The 17,660-nt window shown below is 37.5% G+C and overlaps 2 protein-coding genes across 11 annotated transcripts; both read left to right on the top strand.

Moving 5' to 3' along the window:
• The first annotated feature begins 505 nt into the window (after window positions 1-505).
• Window positions 506-4,658, top strand: LOC105058196 (transcription factor bHLH74). 6 transcript variants are annotated; one of them, XM_029268402.2, is made up of 10 exons: window positions 506-763; window positions 2,104-2,163; window positions 2,246-2,707; window positions 2,807-3,037; window positions 3,126-3,191; window positions 3,292-3,360; window positions 3,578-3,649; window positions 3,763-3,945; window positions 4,020-4,107; window positions 4,185-4,657. In XM_029268402.2, the coding sequence occupies exons 3-10, from the start codon at window positions 2,282-2,284 to the stop codon at window positions 4,205-4,207; spliced, it is 1,158 nt and encodes a 385-aa protein (XP_029124235.1). In that variant the 5' UTR covers window positions 506-763; window positions 2,104-2,163; window positions 2,246-2,281; the 3' UTR covers window positions 4,208-4,657. The 6 variants fall into 6 exon arrangements, with proteins under 6 accessions (XP_029124235.1, XP_073105761.1, XP_019710637.1 ...); XM_073249660.1 differs by lacking the exon at window positions 2,104-2,163 and having other exon boundaries at window positions 3,763-3,906; window positions 4,185-4,658; XM_019855078.3 differs by lacking the exon at window positions 2,104-2,163.
• Window positions 4,659-7,067: 2,409 nt separating this feature from the next.
• LOC105058195 (uncharacterized) lies at window positions 7,068-14,150 on the top strand. Of its 5 annotated transcripts, XR_012137170.1 has the most exons (6): window positions 7,068-7,537; window positions 7,903-7,968; window positions 8,201-8,303; window positions 8,417-8,779; window positions 9,247-9,425; window positions 9,523-9,692. XR_012137170.1 is itself a non-coding variant. In XM_010941047.3 (3 exons), the coding sequence occupies exons 1-3, from the start codon at window positions 7,160-7,162 to the stop codon at window positions 13,412-13,414; spliced, it is 600 nt and encodes a 199-aa protein (XP_010939349.1). In that variant the 5' UTR covers window positions 7,070-7,159; the 3' UTR covers window positions 13,415-14,150. The 5 variants fall into 5 exon arrangements, 1 of the variants encoding a protein (XP_010939349.1); XR_012137169.1 differs by lacking the exon at window positions 9,523-9,692 and adding an exon at window positions 13,259-13,321 and having other exon boundaries at window positions 8,201-8,779; window positions 9,247-9,421; XR_012137167.1 differs by having other exon boundaries at window positions 8,201-8,779.
• The last annotated feature ends 3,510 nt before the right edge of the window (window positions 14,151-17,660 follow it).

Here is a 17,660-nt window from a genome sequence, read left to right as displayed (position 1 = left end):
TTTTGATGCTTTTGATAAAATTTGAAAAATTCAAATTTTATTAAAAATTAATTTTCACACTCATCAAAATTCTCCTGCGGTTTCCCTTGAAGAATTTTAGCAAGGCAAGTTGCAGATATGATTATTTTTATCTTCTAATGGTCCTCATCAGACTGCAATGCACTTAAAAATACCCCTACCATCCAAATCTTAGTCATCCATGAGACTTAAACATGAGATCTCAATCCTCCACAGATGGTGGAGATGTGAACCCAGCCCCTGGGTTCACCGCGTACGTTTGTTTGACTGGCTGATGTCTTTCCTGTGACTATGTTCCAACATATCCATCTACAAGCAAACTCCTGCAACTTAGAGTTGTGAAGGACAAGAAGGTAAAAAGATGATAAGATTCCACCTGCTTCTAGTAAGAGAGAGAAAGAGAGAGCTGTTGGGTGGGCTGGCAGTGGGAAAAATGAGTGTAGAAATAGTTGGCAGTGTGTCAGTAAAAGACCGATCCTTCAAAGCTTGGTGTTGAAGAGAAGCACCTTCCCTCCTAAAAAGTAATAAAATAACCAAGGGTTTACAATAAAATAAGCCCTCTAACCTTCTTTTTAACCACAGGAATCCATCTAAAACAAACTAGCAGTTCATACATGCTTTGGTTAGATTAGCTTGCTCTAGGCCTTCAGAAAAATATATCTTACGGAGGGCAGTTGGCAGTGGTTAACACTTACAGCCGCTCTGAAAGCCCTTTCAGAGAAGGACCATTTCACCTCTCCTTCAGGTAACAAACATCACTACTCTCTTCCTATTGCTTATTTCTGATCCCCCAGAACTGTCCTCCAATTCTTGGTTTTCTTGCTATTTGATGCTTTCTGTGTGGAGATAAATGAGTTCACTCTGTTCTTATGTGCCTATGCTGAAAAGTTGCATTTTGATCCCTGATTAGTCTCACTGGATGAGCCCCCATTAGTTCCAATTCTGCTGGTTTATCCTAAGCTGATGGTTTGAGGCTTGTGCAGGTGTCCATTGAAGGCAATGCCGAAGGAAAATTTTTTTGTTGGATCTTTTCCTTACCTTTTTGTTTTCTTGGTTACTTCTTTGCCTGAACTCTAATTCAAAACACAACATCCATTTCCTTTAAATAACATCTGTATCTGGTGCTTTGGGAGGATCTGCAGTGATACTCATTTAGGCAATTTTCAAAGAGTTTCTGTATCTAAGCCATTTTAACTCTCTTGTTTGCATGCCTGAAAATTTCTGGCATGGTCTCAACAGAACCATAACTCATTCAGTAGGATCCATTTCATTCAGCAAAATTTGATGCTTTGAAGGTTTCCCGCAGATCCCTTTGGGGGAAGTATTCAAATGGTTCCTTCAATAGCCCTCTTTTGTTACTGGAAGGCTTCAAAGATTTCTGCTGTGGTCCATTTCAGAACCCTAGTTTAGTCATATCCAGCTCAATTTCTGTATAAAATTTCTGCTGAAGTTAATGCCCTAGGGACCTTTGGTGGTTGCCTTTTCTGGAAAATTTGGAAGGGCCCTCTTGTTGGTGAAATAGAAGTTCATGTGCTGTAAAATTCATTGTGAAGGCATTATTATTTCCCCCGCACAGCCATTTATGGTGAAGGACCCTCTTGTTGGCTTCTTTAGATTACTTTCTCCCTTTGATTTCCCTGAAAACCTTATTGGTGCTGGCTTGTCAGCCTAGCTTGAGTTTTAGCCCTTGAATAAAATAAGAAAGGTGGCACCTTTGCTCTTTTTATTTTTTTTCCTTACTGGTATGGAGAGCTGTTTAATGATAGGGACCATTTCTTCCATTGTCTCCTTTATGTAACTGGTGAAAGGTTCGCTTTCTTGCCTGTGGGGCATTTTGCAGTAGAATAGATGTCATCTTAAGGTTTTAAAGTCATCCAGCTGGTGCATTGTAGGCATGTTTTTTTTTTTCTTTTCCATCTTTTGTGTTAGTTATATATAGGATTCTTCTTCTAAGGGACTACTTTTGCTTTTTACCTCTTGGTGCAAAGCTGCTAAAGTTAATTGTTCCTTGTTGAGTCCTGCAAGAAATTACTAGTCAACCTCCATTCATCTCTTTAGCTAAAGATACTGTCATTTGATCCATAGGACTTGCAATATATGATTTGAAGACTCTGCATGGAGCCTTGAACACTTGATTGGTTGAAAGTATGGTTTCTTTTGGGTTGTTTCATTTGACAGGATAGTAGTTTTATTAGTGGATAATGATTCTAATTTCTTGTTTGAGCAGGAAAAGGGGAAATCTGTAACTAGCTAATCTTCACAAATGTTTTCAGCTCAGCGATCTGACCAAGCTATGGGAACATCTTCAATGACGACTCCTCGCTCCTCTGCAAATGTTACTGAACAATACCTTGTTACTGATTGGAACTCCCTGGTTTCGGTGGATCAAAATATGGATTTTAGTGGGCCATCTAGTATTTCTTCTTACAATGTTAGGGTGCCACAAAACCAGGAATTCAATTGTTCTATTGCTGATACCAGGCCTTCTTCCTTCGGCAACGAGAGCTTTCCTGAGATGGTGAGTTCTTTTGATCTGTCGGAGAGCTGCAAGGTTGCAGATGCTGTCTGTCCTCCAAGTTTCCCTTCAACCAACAAGCACAGCTTTGAGAAAAATCTCAAGGGGAAGAAAAGAAAAAGTTTGACTGAATGTGGTGCTGTACACCCCCATTCATCACTGGAGAGGATTCAGGTAGATGAGTTCTCTTCTTCCCAGACTTCTTTTTGTTTCTACATACAATTCTATACAATTTGTGAGGTAGTTGATATTTTTTGTTTGTCCATACAATAGAAGGCTGGGGTTGAACAACAGAAAGATCTCTCTCCTGAGTCTGCCAAAAGCCCAACAGAGAGAGATGAGAAAAAACAGAAGAGTGAACTGAACCCAGGTGTCACCTCTCATAAACAGGCTGCTAAACTTGCCAAAGAACATTCTCAAGATGATGATGCTCTTAAAGAAGATTACATTCATGTCCGAGCCAAGCGAGGCCAGGCCACAAATAGCCACAGCCTTGCAGAAAGAGTAAGTTTTATGTTAGGACATCTTTCAACATTGATTCTTTTTTATTTATTTTTGTTCTATACTTAGGTTTAATTTTATTGACTTGCAGGTGAGGAGGGAAAAGATCAGTGAAAGGATGAGGCTTCTTCAAGATCTTGTTCCTGGATGCAATAAGGTAATTTACAACAAATCTCTCTTAAAGGTTATATCCCCTCTATTCCAAGGCTTATTGTAGATTAAAAAAAAAAAAAAAAATGTTCATTTTTCTCTGGCAGATTACTGGCAAGGCTGTTATGCTTGATGAGATAATCAACTATGTGCAGTCACTGCAACGGCAGGTCGAGGTATGTCCAATTCTTTCTCGGTATTAATGTAATTGTTAGTGTCCAAGGCAGTAGTATTTAATCTTTGCATTAATGACTACTAATCTCCTGCAATTCAGCAATCATAAAGTCCCAAATATGTTAGAAATTTGTGTTAAACTCTCAACTAGGAGATACTATCTTCCTTTTAGATATTTTTACTGCTAATAAAAGAACTTGCTGGAATTGGAGTATGCAGTTCCTATCAATGAAGCTTGCAACTGTCAGCCCTGAACTGAACTTTGATCTTGAGCAAATCCTTTCAAAAGATGTAAGACTGTTCGATAGTTGGCGATGCATTTCTAATACTTTTGGTGTCTATACTGTGATTTTGAAACGGTAATGTTGTTTTGACCGTTGTTTCTTGTTGGCCTCATTCCATAGATTTTTCATGCACAAGATGGTGGTTCAGCTGTTCTCGGATTTGGTCCCAGAATGAGCAGCCTTCGCCCTCATTTGTATGGACCATCCCCACACGGAGTCATGCAGTCAGAAATCATGTGCAGTGTACCCCATTCAGAGGATATGGTTAGAGCTGCTCCACCCCATACTTCCCCAGTGGCTCAAGTAAAAGCATTTCTTTACACCATTTGTGTGTTAACATTTAAAGTTCTTCAATTAATTGGACCTTTGGCACACAGATATCAAGTGTATGGCATGATGAACTGCAAAATGTTGTTCAGATGGGCTTCGTTCCTAATGCAGCTGTTACTGACACAGAAAACAATGGTATAAAATTGCTTGCTGGTTTTGAATCAGTGTGTGAACATTTATGTATAATTTATGAGTGTCTTTGGGTGACGCAGATTCCATGAAGGTGGAGTTATAAATCCTATAATGGAACCATCATTATCCTTTCTTACTCAGATTGCTGTACATCAAAAGATTCATGGCCCTCTGGTGCTGAAGAACGCCGTGTTGTACAGTTTCAAAGGCCTAACCATTTCTCTTCATTTTTCAGAAGAATTTATGAAGTGTTCATGATGATTTTGTATAGCCTGAGCTCAAATAGCTGATTCAATTGGAGTCATCATTTCGATCAGTATGATATTGGTTGTTTGCAATACTTTTGGGGAACTGAAATTGAGTTAATGGATCATGTTAAAAGATGTGTGAGTGGGACTGGTTTCAAGAGTGGTTTCTTAAAATATTTTATGTACTGAGTGAGAGGAGGATAGCTTTTAGTTGTTTGTAGTGATGTAAGGAGGGCTGGCAGCATAAGAGCATCAAAGAATGAAATTTCTGCTTCCATCTTTTTCATGATTGAAATTTAGAGTTGTTCATTCCTCCCATTGTTACCTATAAATATGTATTTAGAAAAATGGGTGTTAGATCCTAGTATTTTGATTGTTTATTTTAATGGATGGTAGTAAATAGAACTTGAAATCTAATTGTTTTGAATGGCCCATCCCTGCAACACTCACCAAACCCTTAGACTTTTTCACTAAAAAAAAACACGCACACACCGAGAATATCCATTGGTGAAAGAAAGATCCTGTTCTTCTACCCAAAAAAAAAAAAAGAGAGAGAGAAAGATCCTGTTCTGTCCTAGCAATCATAGCATGGGAAATAGTGCAAGTTGGAACTTGTGTGAGATGACCTCTTGTTGCCCAGCTAGTCATCACATTATAGTTCTAAGTTAATTCAATGGTTCACAAGATAGAAATTTGGTGCCTCACTGCCTCCAATAGTAGGTAGTGCACCCAAGGTAGAAAGGGGTGTCTATAGTGCACCCAAGGTTTTTTTTTTTTTTTTTTGGTAAATAGTGCACCCAAGGTTGAAAAGGGTGTCTATGTACCAAACCTAAAAAGAAATTAATTAGTTACGCTAGCTCAAATTGAAAACATCTGGACCCTTCTATCATGTGTCTAAAAATTGATAAGAGGTAAAGATTTCAAGGTAGTTTTCTAGGTTCGAGGACCATGCAATATCGGCACAGGCATTCTAACCTTGGCTACATTATTACTCCGCAGACAATTAATTATGCAAGGTAATGCTAAACACAATTTTAGATGGTATGTTAGCTGAAGGATATATATATATATATATATATATATATATATATATATATATATATATAGCAAATTTATAAGGATATACACCTACTTTTAGGTATATATAAAGGCATATCTATAAAAAAATTCTAAGAGAAGTCACTTCAAAATTAATCAAACAGGTTACTTTATTTGGATGTGCTCTATCACAAATCTTACTTTTCCTTGATTCCCACCTAAAGTAATCCATGCTGGCTTGATTGTAAATTATACCCATTATACGTGTTGATATTAGTTTATCTATATAAATGCTCTCATGATGCTTATTTGAATGGGGTTTAACAAGGATTTTATTTGAGTTGAAGTCTTGAATGAACAAAAAAAGCTTAAGATTTTATAAAAGGACTTTTGACCTAGATTTAATTTGGTAAGTACCAAATTGTATCTAATTTCAAATCATGTTGCATTTGAATCGGTTGTCTAACCAATCAAACTAACTCAAAAAATTGTAAGAGAGGTTCCAACACAATATGGACTAAACAAAGTCTAGATCAGAGATTACATCTATGACTAGAGAACAGTACATAATGTAGACCAAGCCAACTTGGGCCAAATCATTTAAAATGTCATTCATATTTCCTCTTAATATAAGAAATAATAGTTAGAAAATAATTATCTCTTTAAAAAATTAATAGTTCCTTGGGTTTGAATCCCTATGCCATCAAGAGAATCCACACCAATCTCCATGCAAAGCCTTGCATGGGTCAGTCTCGACCTCAACTCCATGAGCTCTTTTATATATTAGTTAGATCATCATATGTCTAGTATAACATTTGTATATGCATTATAAGTAGTATTTATGTGTAAATTTTGATAAAATCAAATAAAAATCACCTGTTATTTTCTGTCTTTCTTGAAAGCTAAACAATGCTTTCTATAATATTTATTTGCTGCTTCATTCTATGGAGTTGGCTGATGGTTTTCTACAATTTTCATATTTGAAAATAAATTATTTAGTTTGTTGTGAGGATTTGATAAGATTTACTTCACATTGATGTCATATGAATGATAATATAGGGACCTGAAAGTTGCCGATCGATGAAGGGGAGGAAAAAGATTCCATCTATAAATTTAGGCTACCAAAAACAATACACATCTAAGAAAATATAATAAAAATAAAACATAAATTGTTGAAATATCTTAGATATAAATATATATAGAATAAGTATCAGATAAATTAGATACATGAAAGTGATTATAAAAAATAAATTTAATTTTTGTTTTAAAATAAGATAGAAATAAAAGCAAATCCAAATATAAGGTTAATAGACAAAAATTAGGTCAAGTACAATGCAAAAAAGTTAATAAATAAATAAATAAAATATTTTTTTTGTAAATGGAAGATAAAAATAAAAAATAATCTTGTAGTTTTTTGTTAAAATTATTAGTAATATTTTTTTAGATAATGCTATTGAATAAACTAAGAATATTTTAATCAATAAATTTAATTGCTTCACCAATATTTTTGGTACAGCTATTCATTCTTTTTCTCTTGCAGGCATTGCTTAAACCGCAGTCGAATGTGCACGACACGTGTCGTGCGATCATGTGCTGTAGTCGAATTTGCTTGCATTTAACAAGGTTTTGCTCGTTATGTTAAAAATATAATCTCTATTTCGAGAACATGCACGTGTGATCGACACGTGTGGTCTAACCGGGAACACCAGGCAAGGGGAAACCAACAGGGCGGGCCTCGGACCTGGGGAGTCTCTCTCTAGTCTCTCCCCATGGCTTCTTCCTCCTCCGTCTCCTTCTCCTTCTCCCTTCCTCGCCTTCGATACTCGCATCCCTCCAAACCACGCGGCCTACTCCCCTTCCTCCCTCTCCTTGCCGCCCCATCTCGACGCCGGTCGCCGCTCCGAGCCTCCCGGAAGCTCTCCAGCTACCCCCAGGAGGCGGTGGTCGTGGTCCCAGACGCTCGCGCTTGGGTGGGCGATCTTGGTGGCGATGATGTGGACGAAGACGATGACGAGGAGGAGGAGGAGGACGACGACCGGAGCCTCGATCTCCTGTTGCGGTTCCTCCACAACGTCTTCCGCAAGATCTCGCGGCGGGCGCGCAAGGCCGTCCGATCTGTTCTGCCTCCTTCCATTCCAAATAATTTGGTTTGCTCGCACCTTGATTTCCCGTAATTGCTTCTTTTTGCGTGGGGAAAAAAAGTGATTTTTTCTTTTTTTTTGGTCGGATTTTACCTCTTAGCAGCAAATGGAATTGGGGACTTTGGAGGTTTAATTAGCTTATGTCTACTTGTTTTCCGATAATTTCCCTTTTTTATGCTAAAAAAAAGATTTTTTTTCCTGTTTTTGCTGGTCTTTGTTAGGGATTGTAATTGGCTTTTTTTCTCTGAACTTGAACTAACTAACGTTTTCTTATTTTCTGTATGTCTCTTCTTTGTGGGAGAATGAGATCATAACGTAGCTGACAGTTTCTTTCTTTCTTTCTTTTTTTTTTTAATTTCTTTTTCGAACAGGTGGGTTTTTCGGTTGATGGGGTTTTGATTCTGGCTTTCTTATGGATTCTTAAGGCACTCCTTGAGGTAATTCTGCATCTTTAATGTGCATTCTCTGTTTTTCTATTCTACTTGCTGTGCCTTATTTGGTTTTGCTCGGGTAGATTCTGGATTTAATTACATAGTGTTTTACCAATCGTATCACCAACTAGCTTTGGTTCTTTAATGGTATTTTGTCGATTTAAAATATGTAACAAGACAAATAGATAGCCGATAAACAGAAGGAAAATGGCTAAAGTTCTCAACTGAATGTTTGTAGGTGGTGCAGTCGTTATCCTCGAAAGTGAGACTATGTATATAAGGTGAATTAGTTTTTATGGCTAAGTGCATAGTCGGCTCATGTGGCTTCCTGCTCTTCATGTGTATGTGGTAGCTGCGAGGATTTTGCCTCATGTCTTCTCTTTGGGTTTGAACTTCCCCAAATACTATTGTGTTAAATTGATAAGTAACGAGTCTTAAGCTGCCAATGTATCAGAAGTTGCATGCTAAGGACTAAGCCAAGAAGCTTCAGACAATTTGAGACAAAGTATTGCCATAGCTACAACAACAGCTTTAAGAGTCAGCTGAGTGGAACCACTCTTGTCCCACTATGACCAAGTTATTTTTCAGCAAAGGAAAACTGGTGGGCATTGTTACTTGGATATAAAATGCTTTTCAGAATGTCATGATTGCAATGGCATGTCTATAGGGCAAGGGTCGAGAGATATTGTAAAGATGGTATTCTGAAGATCCTGCTGGCAATCCTAGCAACCAACTTGAAGAGATGGTCCAGACATTAGAAAGCACAACTCATGTGACAACCTATACTTATACCATGATCCAAGGCTATCTCTAATAGGTAATGGAGGAAGCGAGACACTTCCCATCCAAGACTATCTCTAACCATCCTTGAACTAAAGAACCAAATGAAAAGAAGCCCTGCACTTCCTGTATAGCTAAATCTTCAGCACAAGTTTATGTTATGCTGGAGATATTGCTTTTTAACAAGAATAGATATGATGGTCCTATTTTCATTCTTTAGAGCTTACTTTCAAGCCATTCTAGATGCATTAAGAAGACTATTGAATGTGTGCAACTCAATGGCCCTATCTTTAAGTGTTTCATGGATATATTTTCGTAGAACAGTCTTTCTTTTGATTTTGTGGAATTCTTGATTTAGTCAATCATTGTTTCAATGTGCAGTACTTATGTCTCTGCACTCCATCATAGTGATCTCCTTCATATTTCTTCTTAAGATTGAATAGTACCTATTATGCTTCTCCCTGTCTTCTAACTTGTATTGATTGCTCCTATGATTTTCTCCAGGACATTGCATCCTAAACTTTGAAAGAGCAAGGTCTTGATGCTTTAGAAGCCTGCACATGAGCTCAACCTTTCTTAAACATCCTATAAAACTTCATCGCCCATGTGCCTTATAAGAAGTTTTGGAAGATTCTGCATCTTTAGTACAAGTTATCTTATGTAACTTTTATATAAATGTGTAGGTGATCCTATGTGTATCCATGTGCCTTATAAGAAGTTTTGGAAGATTCTGCATCTTTAGTACAAGTTATCTTATGTAACTTTTATATAAATGTGTAGGTGATCCTATGTGTATCATTAATGTATTTTTCAGTCAACAAGACTATGCTCTACTGGCCAGCTAATGTAGGAAGAATGTACTGCACTGATTCCTTGCAATCAATATGTGAGGGAAAAACATTTGAATATATGGAGATTATGGTATGAAAGGGGTGCCTTTGGTCTCCAAACTAGTTCACAACACAATGTCCATGTTGTCTGCCTTGTCTATACTCATCTTTATGGTTTCGAAAATAAGTCACATCTGTTTAATGATCATTTCTGTCTCTGATCTTTTCTGCTTTTCCTTATATGCGGTCAAAATGCTGCATTTCAAACAAGAAAAGTACCATAAGTGATAGCTTCAAATTCTTCTAACATCTTCAACATGCATTGTTTCTTCTGTTTTCTTGATTTTAACCACTTGAAGCTGAACTGTCACAAAAATGATGAAACTTAGAAAAAGCTATCTGAAAGTGCGAACAACTGTAAGCCTTTGACAAATCTAGTTTCATCCCATCTCAATGCGAGTAGTTTCCTTAAACAAGCTTCCACAAATGAGTTTTACCATGTCAAGTTGAGTCCAGCAATGATGTGAACCCTTGATGCATGATCTTTTTTATAAAGCATATTATTTAGTAAATCTCAGCATGTTGCCATTCTTCCCTTAGGTGTATAACAAATGGATTGTAGAGATACTGTACATGAGCAATGCAACACAAACCTCTTTCCTTTTCTTATTTGTTCTGCCTATATGATACATCAAAAAGGAAAATTGGGTCAATTCAGCTCCCAAGGTGGCCTCAGCCCCAAGCCAAAGGCCCAGGAAGGGGACCTATGCCAGTACATAGGTGTGGCTATCTTGACCTAAACCTGCTTACTCGACTGGTTGGGTTTGTAGGTTGGTACAGTCAACTAAGCCTGACCTGCCAATGGGTCAGATCAAGTTCAAGTCAAAAACCCCCAACTGAGTTGTCACAGGGGGAGAAGAGAAACAGGGGGAGGGGGGGGGATGGATATGTATAATTTTTTTTGGATTCGTATGTATGTGTATTATAATTTATGTAATCATTGATATGAACCATTAGATCAATACCCAGTGGCTCATAGTTTAAAGAAATATGTGACTTATAATATCATGTTGTTTGCTTGTCATAGAGTTAGTTAATATTATTTATGTCTAATTGTTGGTTGCAAAGCATGCTTTTTAATTATTTGATATAGCAAAACATGGTTTGAGATAACTTGCAGCCCAAACAACTTAAAAAGGTGTTAAAAATAAACTACCTATGCAATGAAAAGCCTAAAGCTAAATGGGCTTGGACCAATTAAACGGGTAAGTGGGTTGGTTGCTAGTCAGGCAGGTTGACCATGGGTGTGTTTTTGGTCAGACATCCTTGATACATTTGCAGGCTGATCAGGTTTGGATTATGCCCATAGGACCTTGATATATGAGTTCAACCTGACCAGACCCGGCGATTGCAGCACCTACTTAGTAGATCCTATGAATACAAGGCACAACAAAACTTGAGAAGGGAGAAAGAGAGGTGAAAGGGGAGAGAGCTCACATTTTTGGCATCATAATAATACCAAATTAGTATTGATACTAGCACAGCAAATTCAATCTTGGCTCAAAGAGTCCACCCTAGTTCTGAATGATAACAAACAAATTCAAAAAGCCCTATAAACAACCATTAAAAACAACAAACTACAGGAGAAAAAAGGGAAAGCAAAAAAATAGCATCCTAATGAACTACAAGGATGCTGACCCATCCCAAGTGCCAGGATGAGACCCTTCAGATAGTCTCAACCTGGTCCCTGACCGATCTGAGTCTGAGATCAGAGATTCAAAATTATGTTGATAAGTGTTGGTCCCTTCAGCAACTTGATATTTGAAGATTTATGGAGCCCTTCTGCTTCAATTTTTCTGCATTACTCTTTGAATGTGAGTTTGACAGCCTGTAACATCTTCTAGACAGCATTGCTTTCTCTAGGATCTGAGCAAATAGAGATGAATGAAATTTTGGATCCTAGCTTCAGGGGGCAGGACAATTGTTAGTGATGTTGCTTTCCTATAGAAATAATTCTCTTTGGATTCTCTTTTACTCTAATGGATTATGGGGTTTATAATTCTCTTTTCTTTTTCTTTTTCTTTTTTAAAGCGAAACTATCATACCCTAACAAGTATTAGTTCTTTTTTTTTATTTGTTCAAATTCCTATGGCAGTCTGTTGTATCCCTAATTTTTTTCACAATGCTTCCAATCTAGTTTATTCCTGCAGTGATGGATGTGATTTTCATGATATAAATGGGGGGAAAAATTCTTTGCTATTCCTATTGCGATCTACTATATTGTGACATATAACTTTCTACCTGCATGTTTTCTTACCTCCTGATGCAGTTGTGTGCTTTAAATTACGAAATTTTATTTTTGTTGTGGTAAGAGGTAAGCTTAATTCATTCTTGAAAGCCCTCAAATCTCCTTTTTCTTGTATACCAACAAACATGAAAGGTAAAGTAGAATCTCTCCGCATTTCCTTCAACATCATGCCAAATAACAAAACAGTTGAGGTTCCTCTCCTTGTACCATGTACTTAAACATGGTTCTATCTTCCACTTTTTTGTTTTCCATGAAAAACAACCTCTTTTTTCTTCTTTTTCTTTATCCCCTGTTGAACCAGGGAACTCCACCCTTTGTACAGAAGTGGTAATATCTACTTGGTGGTTCTCAAGGATATTCTGTATACTCCCTGCCTTCTCAGTTAAAATGGAATGATGACTGCTTGTCCATAATTTGTTGTAGAAATTATGAAGTTCTAGGAAACTCAAAGGCAAGTCAAACTATTTGGCATGAAGAATTGAAAGGAAATTTGGAACTTCTAGCTATGGGTTGAAAGCAGGCTGGTTGGGTCGTCTTGGAGGTCAGTCCAGGCTGGGCCCAAGACATTGAGTCTTCTGCCTAAAACCCAACCGAAACCAACCTTTAACCTGAGCTCCTTAACCCAAATAGGTTGGTTTGGGTTGGGTCACATCGGGTGGGGTCGGATTGGTTGCATCAGTTTAGCTAAGTTACCTACAAATGCTCCCATGCCATATGAATGATATTTAAAAGAAAAACAAAATGAACTAAGAATAGCAATGTGTGATTTTAATGTGCATCTAATATATGTGGATTATAATACTCATATGGGTTTGGGTTTGGGCAGGGTTGGGTTGTCCAATATCTCAGCCCAAATCCAATCCGAATTTGATTTGGGTCAAGATTTTCAACCCAAACCCAGCCTGGATTGTGCCTAAGCCCTCTCAAGCCCAGCCTAATTTCAAGTTGGGCTCAGGTTGGATTCAGGTTGAGCCGCCCAATTCCCACCCCTGCTTTTAGCAGCCAATGTTAACAAAGTGCTTGTTGCTCTATAACAGCCTTTTTTTTTTTTTTTTTTTTGTATATATTGTGATAAAGATTATATAATTGTGTTAGATGTTGTCCTTGAATTAACCATTTAATAAAATCTGTTTTTCTGGAGCATGATGAAGTCATATCAGTTGGATCAGAATTGCCAAAACTATACTCATGTTAAATACTATGTAAAATTTTACCAAAAAAAAAAAAGAAATTTATGAGAAGGAAAAAACAAATGGAAGAAGCAAAAAATATATATATCATATTGTGTAAACTCTTTTATCTCAATCAAACTTTTGGACTTACTATTGGTCTCTTGTCCTTGAACCAATTTAATTAGTTTGTGTTGCATTCATTTTAGGTGATCTGCACGCTTGGGAGCATGGTGTTTGTGAGTATCTTGTTTGTCCGTGGAGTCTGGTCTGGTGTGTCCTACATAAGAGAGAACCAGTATAGCTTCATGAACAGGATTGACAATGATGACAGCAGATGGAGCAGTGCACAGGCTGCCACTTGATTAGTTGTTTGCCCCTTTTAGGGAGCTTGAAGAGAAGAAGATTGCGTTCAGAATGCAAACAAAGGTCTCATGTATCAAGATCTTGAGATGAAATAAAAAATGAGAAGTTCCCAGTGGAATGATCTTGGGGAGTATCAGCCTCAACGACTAAGATTTGGTTAAATCCTTTTGAATGATTGTCAGAGTCCTTACCTACCCCTATGCAATGAACCTCTCAGATAAAGCATGATGGTGGTGTCACCATTCATAGATAAGTTTGGTACCAGGAGAAAGGATTATATGATTTAAAATTTCAAAGTCAAGGAACATACAGTATTTTGTCTCATCATAGTATTCCTTTCAGAGATGGCTGCTCAGATGAAATTCCAAAGTTACAAACTTGATTGTACTACAGGAATTTGGTATGGTGCAGCTGCTACTTCATATGTCCCTTTTCATACGCTGCAGTTATGGATAGTGATATAAGCTGAAGGGTTTACCTGCCAACTGACCTGGGAACCGTGGTTGAGTGTTGGATCAGTGAGGTGGTTTTTTGCCAACAATATTTTCTGCCTTTCCAATCATTGATGTCAGTATCTTGGGATAATTGCTGTTTAGTTTCCCTTGGAATACCTTTTTGTCAGATGGTTCTAATGTATATGTAACAAGCCATTGTATTATAGACAACAACCAATTGGACCTTGCTCAGCAACTGGTTTTGTTGCTCCTCTGTTATGGAGATCATGCCATTTAGGTACATTTACATTTGTTGGTGACATTGTTTGCATTATTTGTATATGCCTTTTGGCCTGATCCAGTTTAGGGGAAAAAGGCAAAGGTGTTTTTGCATGTATGGTGATGAAACTTTATCGAGCATTCGAGCATGACATTTTGCATGCAGGCTGGCTAGTGATGAAACTCTATCAAGCTATGATTATTTTTCCATACTAGTAAACCAATCTGCTGTCATATTGGTGCCGGAAATTTCATGGTTACCAAAGCCATAAGCTCCCAACATTCTGGCAGAAATCTCACCATTACCTGAACATGGAAGCCTTATCCTGACCTAAAAAACCAAGTCTCACTATTTAATCCTTTTGTGGTCCTTTCATACCTGCCGTAGAGACTAATAATTTTCATAACCCTCTTGAAAGCATACCATCGGGCCAGAATCTGACACTAGTTTATGATAGTTGTATTTACTAAAGAAATAATTTGGATTTTGGCTCGTGCTGATGGCTGGCAAGCTTAATGAGTCAAGGCACATGCAAGAGATCACAGATTAATTTGCTGTATGGATCGTTAAGTTTGCAGGTGATTAACAGAAAGAATGGGTATGTATTTGTATGTATGGAAGGAGTTCTCTCAATCATAAATGTCTGGCTGTATGAAAAGGAGGAGTTCACGTATATCTACTTCTACTAATATAAATAGCTAGGAATTTTATTTATTTTGAGCATAGGAGGGAGTCTATAAATATTTTAGCCTTGTAAAGCCCAGGGTATGGACGATAAGTACATTTAAAGCCTCACATGACATGTTTAAATCAACTTCAAATGTTTGGTTGGTCTCACTTGGTATAAAATTAACATAGATGAGAAGGCAACAGATTGGATAGCTAACCATGCTTGAAGTTCTGAGGCAAACAGGGTTTTGAATAATCATGCACCTAATCTTTTCTCTGTCTTTCTAAGATAATTATTATATTTTGAATATTTTTATAGATGCTTATTTTTATGGGAGTTAGGGAAAAAACAACATTTCATGGTTGTACATTTGTTGTATGCTTTCGGAAAAACAAAAACAATAATAAATTCTTTTTCTGGTTTCCTGAAAAAAAAAAAAAAAAAAAAATTTCTTGTCAGATGCCTGTCCATTTTGATCTGCTAGGTTCCAAAAGCATTTGATAGCAATTGATGATCTGATTTCATCTTTCTTCTGTAGAGCTGCTAGCTGGTGGAAAAGTCAACCAAGCTAAAGCAACGGATCTATTATTCTGGCGGTAACGCTCTTTTCTTTGTCCTTTTAGTGAGTTGGAAGCATTCTTTGGCAAGCTGATTTCTATATGCATTTTGCAGGGGAAAACATGTAACATGATTTATGCTCCTTTTCTTTTTTTTTTTTTTGGTAAAAGCTTCTTAGATACTTATTGCATAGCAAATAAAGGCTGAGGTGCAGCTAAAACATAGTTCATGCATGATATTGTTGCTCTCTCTCTCTCTATGTATGTATATATGTATGTGTGTGATATTGACTTAGATTCCATCAGAACAGCCCGGCCTCAGAAAAGAATACTACGATGAGGCAGGGCTGTTCTTATGGAATCTAAGTCAATAGACATACTTGTAGCATAGGAAATTGCTATGATGGCAGATGCCACACCATAATCAACTACAATGATGAACCGTCGGATCAGTGATTTGTTTCCCAGCAACGTGACCTCTGCTTTTAGAATCAATGGCTCCAATTGATGTCATTTAGTACCTGAGGACAATTGCTGTTGAGTTCACATGCAAGAAGCCATTTTATTGTAGGTAGTAACCAATGAGACCTTGTTCAGCACTCAGTGTCTTACTCTTCTATTAAGGAGGCTCGTCATGACTAGGGTACATTCACCAATTGTTGGTGGTAACATATGCGATTGTTGTACATGGGATATTTGGCCATACCCTAAATTGGTGGGGAAAGGTAACACAAAGTTAGTGATCAGATTTTATGGAGTTCTTGAGTTAATGATCCAACTTTAACAAGATGTGATTTTTCGCTTTTCTACCAACTGATGCGGCCAAAATCAAATTTGTCTATCACAAGTTGATATATGATACAGCATAGGTCTAGTTTTAATTGGATTTATATTCATAGGCTGATCCAAATAAGAAAAGTCGGGTAATAGCTTTCCACTTGATTAAAGATCCTGAAGAGTTTAACTCTAGTAGGACAAGAACTCCCCATCGATAAAAAGAAGGTTCTATTATGCATTATTCTTCTATTCTCACTTTTCTATTGGTCTCCAAAGTCCTATCTAACAAGCCTCTGGGCCAGATTAGCTCCGACAATCCTTCTACTCTCCTTTCCTCATGTGCAGGTTGATCGGCACTCTCTAGACCTTGACCATCAGAAGGCCGATTTTTTGTGGCAACACCAACCAACCAATGTGCAGCCATGTTACCATCCTGTACTTGTGGAAAATTTCGAAGTTACCAAACATACAAGATCAGTGCATTCTATGAAAAATTTCACCATTACCTGAGCATAAGGTCTTCACTATACTAACCAATTAAACAATTCCTACTTCCTAAATCTTTAGCGGCACTTTGACATGGGTCCTAGAGGGCTGTATGTTATGCCCTTACTTGAAAAAAAAAATGGAAAAATACCATTAGTTCAGAATTTGAGACTGGTTTATTGTGTTGTGTATTAATATTTATTGACGAGAGAGGTTAGATATTTGTCTGTTCTGACGGCCGGCAAGCTCAAGACACATGCAAGTGTCATAGATGTGCATGTTTGCAGAAGATAATGGTGAACGTCAGATCCATACAAACGATATATAGGCATCGGAACCCAAATAAGGGTGGCGGGGTCCAAACTATAGCTTACGTCCCATCCTCTGTCAATTTCGATCAAGATTTACTTTCTCAGTATCAGAAAATTTTATTATAATATCTATATGCAATATGATATGGTACAATATGGTTATATCGATATGAAATGATTCAGCGGATCAAAACAATTTGATGTATCGGTATTAGTACAATATGCTCCATGTCATCTGGTATGAGATGGTATGGTGAACGCTGTTTCTAATGATATATGCCTTGGGAGAGATGGGGAGGATTTTTTTTAGCTTGTTTTAATTAATTTTTAAAGGTCTCCTCCCACAAACATTTATCCCTCGTATTGTGGGAGAGATGGGAAGGATTTTTTTTAGCTTGTTTTAATTAATTTTTAAAGGTCTCCTCCCACAAACATATTCCTAGTATTGTGGGGGCATGGTCGGTCACACCAAGGTCTCGTCCAAACACCTTCTTGGAGCTCCGGCCCTAAGCAAGACAACAGCTTTGCCTCCGGGCCACCTTTGGGGACACGACATGCTGTTGTGTACAAAGAATTACTCATTTTTGAAAGGGTGAGGGGCCCTACTTGGCTACACCAAGGTGGTTTTATGGTGGTCTAGGAGTTCTCTTTCATTAAACTGAGATTTTCATTTGCCGAAAATGATGATATATGTGAAACATGTATTTTAATTTTCTCTGACAATATGAGT

The sequence above is a fragment of the Elaeis guineensis genome, chromosome 15, assembly GCF_000442705.2.
Source record: "Elaeis guineensis isolate ETL-2024a chromosome 15, EG11, whole genome shotgun sequence".
NCBI classification, from domain to species: Eukaryota; Viridiplantae; Streptophyta; class Magnoliopsida; order Arecales; family Arecaceae; genus Elaeis; species Elaeis guineensis.
This window is presented reverse-complemented; position numbering and strand designations above follow the sequence as displayed.